Genomic DNA, 9,961 nt, shown 5'->3' with positions numbered 1-9,961 from the left:
GCCCCAGGGTCCTGGCCCAGACCCGGGCTCATAAACTGCTGCTATTTTAAGGGCTTGGAGACAATTTTTCTTAATTTATCAAGCCCCAAGCCAGGAGCTGGGTCCAAAAGAAATGTTTCCTTAGTAAAAAAAGGGAACCACAGAGGAAGCTTTAAATACAACAGCATCTGCCTCCTTGCTTTATCCAGCAGCTCCCAGGCAGTGACCTGGAAAAGCAGAGCCAGTTCTCAGCCACCGGCACAAAGAGCATCATGCCAGGGGAACAGGGCTGTGTAAACCACTGTGGAGAAAAACAGGTGTGAGCATCAGGAGCACCAGGTGGCAGTCAGGGGATGGGGGACAGCAGGGATGCTTCCAGCAGGCAGCCTGTGCCAGCCACCAGCAAACCCAAGCAGCACCGTGCAGAATCTGGCAGCAGTTCCCAGTCCCCATGGGCACAGGAGGGATGGATGCTCCAAGGGGTCTGGCCAGCACCAAGGGCAGAAGGACAGTAGCTTACATGGCTCTGCCTGGGCCTGTTTGCTACCAAGCCTGCCTACATCAATTAATCAGAGCTAATTGGCTTTTAGGTAAATCTTCTTTGCAGGAGCTCTGCAAGAAAGACTTTGAAGTGGGACCGCAAGTGGCAAAACCTTTATTTAAACACACTGTGCTATGCAAGGACAGACTCCCAGCCCCACTGTCACTCCCTGTTCTCTTCAGCACAGATGTCAATAGGTTAAAATCTTGCTGGATAACTTTCACTTCTCATTAAACGCACCCAGTTTATTTACATCTCACTGATTACAAGAGACAAACAACATTCACCAGAGGTGACACTTGACAAGAGCTGGCTGCACCCAGTGACAACAGGACACAAACGGCAAGTGCCACAGAGCTTTTCCAAAACAAGGGACCATGGCCCAGCAATCCCCATCACCCCGCTGCCAGGATGGGACCATCCTACATGTTTTGGGAGTGTTCAGCACTCTGCAGAGGTCCAGGAAATGCATCCTCCAGGTCAGAGGTATGTGTGATGCAAAATAAGATCCTGTGCAGACATCAACTGCTTCTACAGCTCTGCTCAGCACCAGCTGTATTAAGAAAAAGGACAGAGTTGTCCTCCTCTCCCAGTCACAACCAAGCTGCTTTTATTCTGGGTTTCCAGCCCTCAGCTAAGCAGATCCATGCAGCACATTTAAGCTGTTAAGCTGGGCTGAATAGGGCTGCTCTGTGTGCAACTGCTGCTCAGCAGTGGCCAACTTAGAACCGCTCAAAAACAGACATATATTCATACAGACTCCCCACACCAAGGAAGGATTTAGACATTTTTCCAGCTCAGCTCTCCAGTTAATAATAAATAATTGGCTCCAGAAACACAGCAGTGATCCAAGGCATGAAGAGGGGTGGGGGAAGAACCCGTAGCACAGCCAGTGCAATAGCTCATTCCTGCCCAGGGGCTCTCAGTGTGCGCAGTGACCGAGCGCTGCCCCAAACCACAGACTAAAACAAGGTACACAGCTGGGACCAAGGTGTGAGGGGCCAGTGTCACTGGTGCAAGTGTCACAGGGCAGGAGGAGAAGATATGATGGCAGCAGCAAGGACACGCTTCTCCAGGTACGAGTGTCCCACCAGCCCAATGGCCATCACACATCCTTGGAACCAGCACACCCAAGCCTGGGGTGAGGTGCAAAGGACACACCGAGAAGCCAGGAAGGACTTGGGGCTTTTCACAGCAATGAAAAAATGTGGCAGCATAAAAAAAAACCACCACCATCCCTCAATCCCAGTTCCTGCTCTCTGGATGAGGCCTTTCCATCTCCACCCAGGGCTGGGATGCAGCGAGTGGAGATGGATGCTCCGGGCAGGGGCACAGAGGCTCCAGGTTTCTTACTCTTCTCACAGTCAGTTCAGGAAACAAGCACTCACAGGAGAGGTGGCCCCAAGGCAGCAGCGGCACCCTGCTCCCCTCCATCCAGGCAAAGTGAGCCCCTCTGCCCCGGGGTCTTTGGGCATCACGTGTAGTTGCCCGGGCCACCCAGAGGGATCACAAAGACAGAAATGTCGTCGCCAGAGCCCAGCTTGTCGTTGGCCAGCCGCCAGCCCCGCTCCTTCAGCATCCCCCTGGACCGCACGACCAGCTCCTGGGCCACCATGGTGTACCTGGGGACAGGCACAGCAGCTCAGCAGTGACCCCAAAGCCCCCGGATCCCCTGGAGCAGCATGCTGCAGTCCCTGGTAGGTAGCTGGAAGAGCTAGAGGTGCAGGGAAGGGTCCCTTGGAGAGATCTGAGCTCAGATACCTCCAGGGGAGCATCACACCAACAGCACCAGCCTCAAGGGACATGTGGCCACGACACTGCTCCAAGGAGCAAGGAAGACGTTATAGAGCAGGACACACTTGTCCTCCACCTGCTCTCAGCTCACCTGCACGGGTCGTTGGGCTCGTAGCTTGTCAGCACTTCCATCACCACACCAGCCACCTCTTTGTCATTGGTGACATCCCAGAGCCCATCGGTGCCCAAGACCAGAACATCATCAGGGCAGTGCTCATACTGCGTGAGGTCGTAAACCCTGACCTGGCAAGCAACAGGGCAAGATGTGACAGCGAGGGGCAGAGGAGGCTCGTGCCACCACAGATCTGGTCACCCCAACCAGCTCCAGCTGTCACAGGAACCCCTGGGCCCAGGGCAGCCAGGCTCACCTCGGGGAAACAGGACAGGAAAGGCTTGATGTGGATGTTGGAGCTGAACACCTTGAGGTCATGGTCTCCCAAGCCTCGTGTGACCCCAATCGTGGCCATCACCCGAGCCTGGAGAACGGCAAAAATCAACAGAAAACTTTTAAGCTGCTTCATCTCCACCTCCATTCCCAGTTGAGAAGCGGTGGCATTGGAACAGCAGCAGCGAATAGCAAAAACAGGCTGGAAACCCCCAACTTGGCAAGGGCAGGTGGGAAGCGACCCCCACACAGCTCCTATCACAGCACTTCACCTTTTTGCCTTCCCCATAGATAAGTGGAAACTTCAGGTCATCCTCTTCTATCTTTTTGTAAGCCCTGGTTAAAAATAAGCCAGAGACAAGGTGTCAGCAGGGGAAGGCTTCCAGCACCTGCCCACTCAGGACACTGCATCCCCTGGGACAAGGTCCCTTCACGACCTGGGCACCCAGCGTGACACAGCCCCTGTCCCACAGGAGGGGATGCTGGAGCTGGGACCCCAGGCACGCAGTCTGCTGGGGGATGAGGGGGTGTTACCAGCCATTCATGTTTTGGTCTCTGTACAGCATCTTCTTCCCCAGCTCCTTGGGCTGGATCCTGCGGGGGAACTCGAGGTGGGTGAACTCCTTCCCCAGCAGCTCAGGTTTCAGGAACGCCTGCGGGGAGACGTGGTGGCTCAGCCGCGGGGCTGGGAAAGCAGGATCCCGGCAGCAGCGCCCGCATCGCCTCACCAGGCACCGCGGCATGAGACCCACCAGCCTGCTGGGACCTCGGCTACGGCATTTCGTGATGGGAATAACAGAGAAGGCCAGGCTGGATGGGGCTCTGAGCAACCTGAGCTGGGTGGAGATGTCCCTGCTCATGGCAGGGGTTGCACTGGATGAGCTTTGAAGGTGCTTTCCAACCCAAACCATTCTATGATTATATGATCGGCTGCTCTGCTGCAACTCAAACAGGTGGTAGTAAAGCAGCTCCAAACCACCCATCTGTGCTACATCCAGAGGGGAGACAAGAGCTGGGGAGCGCCACACCAATACCCAGCACGAAGGTGATGCTTTTGTACGGGGAGTTTTGGGGAATAAGGATCTCTGAAAGGGATCAAAACGCAGCGAATTCCAAGAGAATATGGAATCTGCTCAGGAGGAGTTCGAGCCACTTCCCAGGACCCCAGGCTCAGCACAACGTGCAGCACTTGCCCAAGGAAAGGAGCCAATGGGTCTTTCCAGAAACTGTGATGGGGGATGAGAAGCAGCACTGAGCCCCTTCCCAGGACAGCATCAGCAGCCCCGGAGCCTCCTGCTGCACAGCGTGCAGGGGTCGTGGAATAGGGAGAGCAGGAAAATGCAGATGGAGGAAGAAAGAGCTGAAAGAAAGGAGAAGAGCCCTGGGGAACAGGGCAGGGTTTGGTGCAGAGGCATGGAGAGCCCCATCCTGCTCTGGGGGGGACCGTGACCATGGCCTGGGCACTGTGCAGCACAGCAAGTGTGTGCCTGGCCCCCTGCCCATCGCAGCGGCTGGAGAGGATCCCACCCGCAGCAGTTCCCTCCTCTCGGTCATTCAAAAATAGACTCGAGGGAAAAAAAAAAAAGCGCGCCTCAGTGTTTTTCCAAGTACTTTGCAAGCCAGGAAATCACATCCAGCAAGACCTCCTCCAACACAAACGTCTCTCCTCTGCACTGCCATCAGAGAGGTCTTTATGACCTTAAAAAGTCTCCCTGTGTGGCACGGGGCGGGGGTGTCCAGGCCAGGCAGGAGAGGGAGAGCTTTCAGGAAGAAAAACTAGAAACCCGCTGGCACACGTCAGCTCCCTGCGTCCCCAGGGAGCAGCTGGGGAAGAAACTAGAGCTTGGTGTGAGCTCTGCGGCTCCTTCGACCATGTGAGGGAGCAGAGCTGTGGGAGCAGGACAAGATGGAACAAACCAGCCCCAGGGCAAGAGCCCGGGATCCCCAAGTCCTGGCCAGGCACAGCCCCCCACGCTGACCCCGCAGCAAACTGGGGCGCCACAAGCCACAAGATGCCCCCATGCCAGTGAGCCAGGGCAGGTTCCCATGTCCCAGAGTCTCTCCTCAACCCAGCGAGCTGGCTGGGATGGACAAGTGCCATCGGAAGGGGCTGGGAGGTGGCTCAGCAGGAATTAAGTTAGAAGAAAGGTCTTTCTTACTAAAAACTGCAGCCTCTGCCTCTCTGTCTCTGGAGTAAACTCCCTGGACATTGGAATGATTTCCCCGTTACGGATGATAATGGCCCTGCAATGAAACATGGAAGGATGAGATTAGAGGAAAGGAGACATGGTGGGGGAGCTAAGCCTGGCTCTACAGGGCCGATTCCCTGCTCAGGCTGTAAAACCCCTTCCCTGCCCCAAGGTGGCGGGCTGTTTAATGGCTCTGCTGCAGCTAAACCCCCCTATAGCCCCCAAGCAGGCAGGGCACAGCTCCCTCCTGCATGGCATAGGGGCAGGGAGGAAGAGCAAAATGGAAGAGAAGCGTGGGGCAGAGGGGGATGAAGCAGAGCAAACCAAAAGGACAGGAAATGGTTAGAAAAGGAGCAGCACAAAGGTGGCGAACCCTCCTTTAGAGGGGGGCTGCACATGGGACAGGCAGAAATCGTCAGTAGCAGGACACAGCTGTGAGTGCCCAGCACACGCCAGCACCGCGGCTCGCTGCTGGGGCTGCTCCAGTTGCTTCTTGTGTTAAAAAAAAAAAGAGTCATCTGATTATGAGATGTTTCTAGAGGTCATGGTGGGATTGAGGATCTCCAACACGGGTGCCCCACATGCTGCCCTGTGTGAACACACCCAGCTGCAAATACATAAACACACCCAAGGAAATGCATGTATCAGTCAAAATACTTGGGCTCCAAGCTCTCCTGGGATTTTGTCTGCACATAGATTTGTGTGTCCTTCTCCTGAAACAGTTCACCAATATGAAGTGTGCCCTAAAATGACTTCTTGCACGTTTTTGAAAGCCTTGCTGAGGGCAATATTCACTCCCCAGCTTACAGCCCAGGCCAGCACCTGCAGCTGGGGCCAGTGTATGATCCAGAGCCATCCGGGAAGGAGCCAGGACACTGCCGGGGGAGCAAATCCCAGATTTTGGGAGGTGATTCTGCAGCCCTCTCTGTGCACTGGGCAAACACAGAGATCACGGCAGGACACGCTGTCCCGAGGGTGTGCAGGCAGGGGGTGGCTCTGCCCTCCCCAGGACAGCCCAGCTTCAGGTGCTCCTCACCAGCTGTGCCCCCAGCATCGCCCTGCTCTACCAAGGTGCCCCCCAATTACCAGGCGAAAGGCAGGGGCTGCCTGGCAGGGCTGTACCTGCTGTCGCCGGCGTTGGCCACGTAGAACTTGCCCATGAGGTAGATGGCAGCCAGGGCACAGCAGCCCCCAGCCAGGTGCTGGGACACCCGCTCCCGCTCGATCTGGTCGTCCTGGGGAGACAGAGATCAGCTCCAGGCAGGGAGGGCAGGTGGCCCCACACCAGAAAGCAAAGCTGCAACAGCCCAAAATAGCGCCTGGCTGCTCCGGCAGCACCTCGGCTGCTGAATAAGCCAAGCTCTCAATCCAGGTGGGGAGCAGCAGCCAGACGGGGCCCTGGCGCCTTTCCCCATGTAGCCCAGGAACAGCTGCAGGACCAGGGTGAAGGAGGGTCCTGCAGGGTAACAGGGGATGTGGTTTCACCAGGGCAGCAGAGCAGGAAGGAAAGAGCAAGATAGGAGGGGAGCAACTGAGATTGCTGGAACGAAGTGCCATGAAGCAATCTGCACCTGCACAGGTCCAGAGCCCAAAGCCTCTGCATCCTGAACCCCAAAATACAGGAGAGCAATGCAGTGCCCTCTCCAAGACCCCCGTCCTCACCGCAGAGCTGCCTTTTGCCAGCAGGGACAAGCCAATGCAGACAGGGAGAGATGTTCCCAGGGGACACGTGGGTGTCCCCGCAGGCAGGGACTCACCATGTGCTTAAAGGCATTCTCAATGGCACCGATCACCAGGCTCTCGTGAGAGACTGCTTTCTCCAGGTGAAACCGTGGTGTGGCATCATTGGGGACCTCCCCATCACACTCTGCAAGGGACACCCGGCTCGGCTCCGCGAGGCCGGTCCTCACATCATGCGGGAGGCAGATGGGAGGTGGGGAAGGGTCTTGCAGGACGTCCACAAGGTCCCGGAGCTGCTCACAGATGTGCAGATGGAGCCTCTTGGATGCCATGACAGCAGCGCCACTGCCTGCGTGGCCGTCAAACAAGGCCCAGTAGTGGAAATAAAAACCCTTCCTGTCCTGTGGGGAGAGAATGGAAGGTTAAGTGAGTCTGGGAGGAAGCAGATGGGATGGGAATTCAGAGCAGCTGGAGTCACCAGATGAGAACTGCAGCACAGGGCTTTGCCTCCAGCTTGCAGGTCCCAGCACAGGCAGGAGTGATGTGGCAGCTGATCAAGAGTGTCTGGACATAACAGACTGGACAGACAGCCAGGCTGGTCCCTGGCTCGAGCCCAGCGCTGTGTCAGGCACCTTGTGCTGCCAGCAGCACGTCTCTGGCAGCCGGCTCCTCCAAAGGGGAGGCAGGACAAGGCCAGCGCAGCAGCCACTTCTGCAGCCCTCTGGGGCATGCGGGCCAGCAGCCTCCCTAGCCAGCCAGCCCTGGTGTGGTCCAGCAGGGACGATGGCCACAACTAGCCCAGGAACCAAGAGAATCCCTGGGAAAGCAGTGGTGGGCACACGTCACCACATGCCCCATCTCATGTCCTGCCACCGGGCATCCTCCCTGTTGTGTCCCCGGCTCTCACCCCATGCAGCTCCCCGCTGCCTTCTCTGGACGGCAGCCGGCCCCTTGGGCTGGGTCTCCTCTCCACAAACACCACCTCGCAGCACGCCTGGTCCTCATTGTGCTGGCTCTTCCCCGCATTTATCACCCTGCCAGGAGGAAACAAAATATAAAGGCTCTTTCTTTCACACTGTGCTCCAACAAAGGCCACCCTGCAACACCTCACCCCCGCAGCCCCCATTTGTGCCCCCATGTCTCCAGGGATGCTCTTCGCAGGTGAGATGTCCCAGACCAGTTGCAGAGGTTGATCTGGGGCCAGCGGCAGTGCTCACTCCCACCAGCACAGCTGGGTCCAGGGGAGCGCAGCCATCCAGGCACCCACCAAGGGAGGCGACCAGAAAATCTGTTGGTTTTTTGCTGCAAGCCCTAAACACAGCAACTGCCTGAACCCCTGCATCAGCCTCAACACACACAACCCCAGCCAGGACTCCTGGACATTCAGCAAAGAGATTACAGCCTCATCTGTGTCCCATCACCTCTCAGAGGGAGCAGGTGCCTCAGGGAAGAGGAGAAGTCAATGAAGACGAAACCAGCAGAACTTTTCTGCAAAAGATTCACATCAGCTTTTCACAGCCTATGCTGGCACAGCAGATTTCAGGACTAGAGTGCAAAACCCACTCACAGGAGGAAGCTGTCACCATGCACAACAAGATGAGTTTTTTCCACGTGTACTTTTCAAGCGGTTTACAGAAAGAAGTATTAGGAGACAAAAGAGAAGTCTTACTGCTGAACAGAGGGTGGTATTTGTTCCGGGTACTCCTACCTCAGTATATCCTGGGGCAAAATAACATCTCAAAAATCTCCCTAGTATATTGGGGACATCAGCTTGAGCAAGGGATCCATGAGTAGACTGACAGCACTGAGCAGCAAAGGTGGCCTTCAAAGCCTGACCTTCACAGCTTGCCTTCAGTAAAGGATGGAACTAACAGAGAGTGAAAGGAGAAGAGAATCGGGCCCTCGAAAGAGAAGTCGAAATCAGGTCCCACTCCCCAGGCAGCTTCAATTCCCTCCTCCCCCGAATTCAACGAGAACCACAGCAGTTCCTTCACCCCTCAGTGTCAGTTCCCCACCAGCAACACTGGGTATTATGCACATCCGCGCAGAAAACAAACAAACAAACAGACATAAGAGCTTGAAACCCCCAGGGATGGGTAAGAGCACAAACAAATCAGCAGGCATTTACAGAGCCATCTACCCATCTGCAGAACCAGCCGCAGCTCGCCGCTCACCGCCCTGCCTGCGACCCAGTTTAGCTCCCGAGGATCCCACACTGGTGCAAACGCTGCCAGTTCCAACCCCCCCCACCGCCCCCGTCTCCGGGCTGCAAAGATCCAGCCGGAGCGCGACCAGCCCCGGGCCCGAGGGCACCCCCGCCACCGCCCCCCCGGTCCCGGTCCCGCTCACTCGGCGTAGCCGGTGCTCCAGGGCAGGCGGCGGCGGCCGTCGCGGGGGCTCTGCACCGCCCGGCCCGCCTGGTCGTCGGCGCGGCGGAGCTCCTCGGGGGTGAGCTGCAGGAAGGCCGGCCGGCAGAAGGAAGCCCCCACCGGCGAACCCCCGTCCCCGCCGCCCCGCGGCTCCGCGGGGGGCTGCCCGCCCGCCCCCGCTCCCAGCCCCGCCACCAGCTGCGCCACGGCAGCGCGCACCCGCGGCAGCATGGCCAGCCCAGCTAAGCCCAGCCCAGCCCGGCTGGGCCCGCCGCTCCGCCCCACGGCCCGCCCCGCTCCCCCCCGGTAGGGAACGGGGAGGGAAACGGCGGGGAAACCGTCGGGGGAGCAGCTCAGCGCATCGCCCCGCAGTTACTCGGTGCACAAGCCACCCGGCTCCCAGCCCAGGAGGAGGGAGAACCCTTGAGAGGAGTCACCCCAAACGCAGCCCGGAGCTCCGGGGGGAACTCGCCGCTGTCAGCCTCGGAGGGATGAGCCAGAGCCGCGCAGCCCCGCGAGAAGCAGCTGCGGGAAAGTCTTTTACCGGCTGTAGGAGGAAAAGCAGAGAGATGCGTCTACAGGAGAGATGGGCTCGCCCTGTTCACGCGTAGCTGTTCCCCTTCCAGTGCTTTGCCGGCAAATGAGCAGTTGTTTTCCTGGCTGGATCTTCCCAAGGCTCCAGCAGAGCCACCTACTCGGATACAACATCCCACTCCAGCGACAGGTGCTTTGCCACTCTCCCTGTGCTCATCAACAAAACCCAACCCACTCGCAGCCATGCCAGGCTATTAATAAACATCCAGCCTGCAGAGGAGCAAGGAGTTAATGTGGAAAGACTGTGAGCTGAATCTCTCCAATCCCAGCTGCTGTACTCCAGCACGGATCAGGATGCAGATTTAGCTGGCCCAGAACAACATATTCCCACTGGCTTAGAGAGTGAATCTAGCAGCTTGAACAGCATCACTTAGCCCAACCTCAGCATCTCCCTTCCTCTGAGTTCCTATGGCAACAAAAAAAAAACACC

The 9,961-nt window shown here is 57.4% G+C and overlaps 1 protein-coding gene across 2 annotated transcripts; it reads right to left on the bottom strand.

Moving 5' to 3' along the window:
- Positions 1-673: 673 nt before the first annotated feature.
- Positions 674-9,528, bottom strand: PPM1J (protein phosphatase, Mg2+/Mn2+ dependent 1J). Of its 2 annotated transcripts, none has more exons than XM_065649273.1 (10): positions 9,482-9,528; positions 7,476-7,602; positions 6,646-6,969; positions 6,011-6,123; positions 4,859-4,943; positions 3,234-3,352; positions 2,972-3,035; positions 2,683-2,790; positions 2,406-2,557; positions 674-2,142 (listed from the first exon to the last, which is right to left on the bottom strand). In XM_065649273.1, exons 3-10 carry the CDS (start codon positions 6,898-6,900, stop codon positions 1,995-1,997), a joined length of 1,044 nt encoding a protein of 347 aa, XP_065505345.1. In that variant the 5' UTR covers positions 6,901-6,969; positions 7,476-7,602; positions 9,482-9,528; the 3' UTR covers positions 674-1,994. The 2 variants fall into 2 exon arrangements, with proteins under 2 accessions (XP_065505345.1, XP_065505344.1); XM_065649272.1 differs by lacking the exon at positions 9,482-9,528 and adding an exon at positions 8,918-9,168.
- Between the last annotated feature and the right edge of the window lie 433 nt (positions 9,529-9,961).

This window comes from Caloenas nicobarica, chromosome 21 (genome assembly GCF_036013445.1).
Source record: "Caloenas nicobarica isolate bCalNic1 chromosome 21, bCalNic1.hap1, whole genome shotgun sequence".
NCBI lineage: Eukaryota > Metazoa > Chordata > Aves > Columbiformes > Columbidae > Caloenas > Caloenas nicobarica.
This window is presented reverse-complemented; position numbering and strand designations above follow the sequence as displayed.

Bases quoted from the DNA above. Each gene is read 5' to 3' on its own strand.
- PPM1J (XM_065649272.1), bottom strand. From the start codon at position 9,168: ATGCTGCCGCGGGTGCGCGCTGCCGTGGCGCAGCTGGTGGCGGGGCTG. The intron at 6,970-7,475 runs GTGAGAGCCGGG...CTCTCCCCACAG, and splicing joins GCAGCGGGGAGCTGCATGGG to GACAGGAAGGGTTTTTATTT. The intron at 2,143-2,405 runs GTGAGCTGAGAG...GCCTGTCCCCAG, and splicing joins GAGCCCAACGACCCGTGCAG to GTACACCATGGTGGCCCAGG.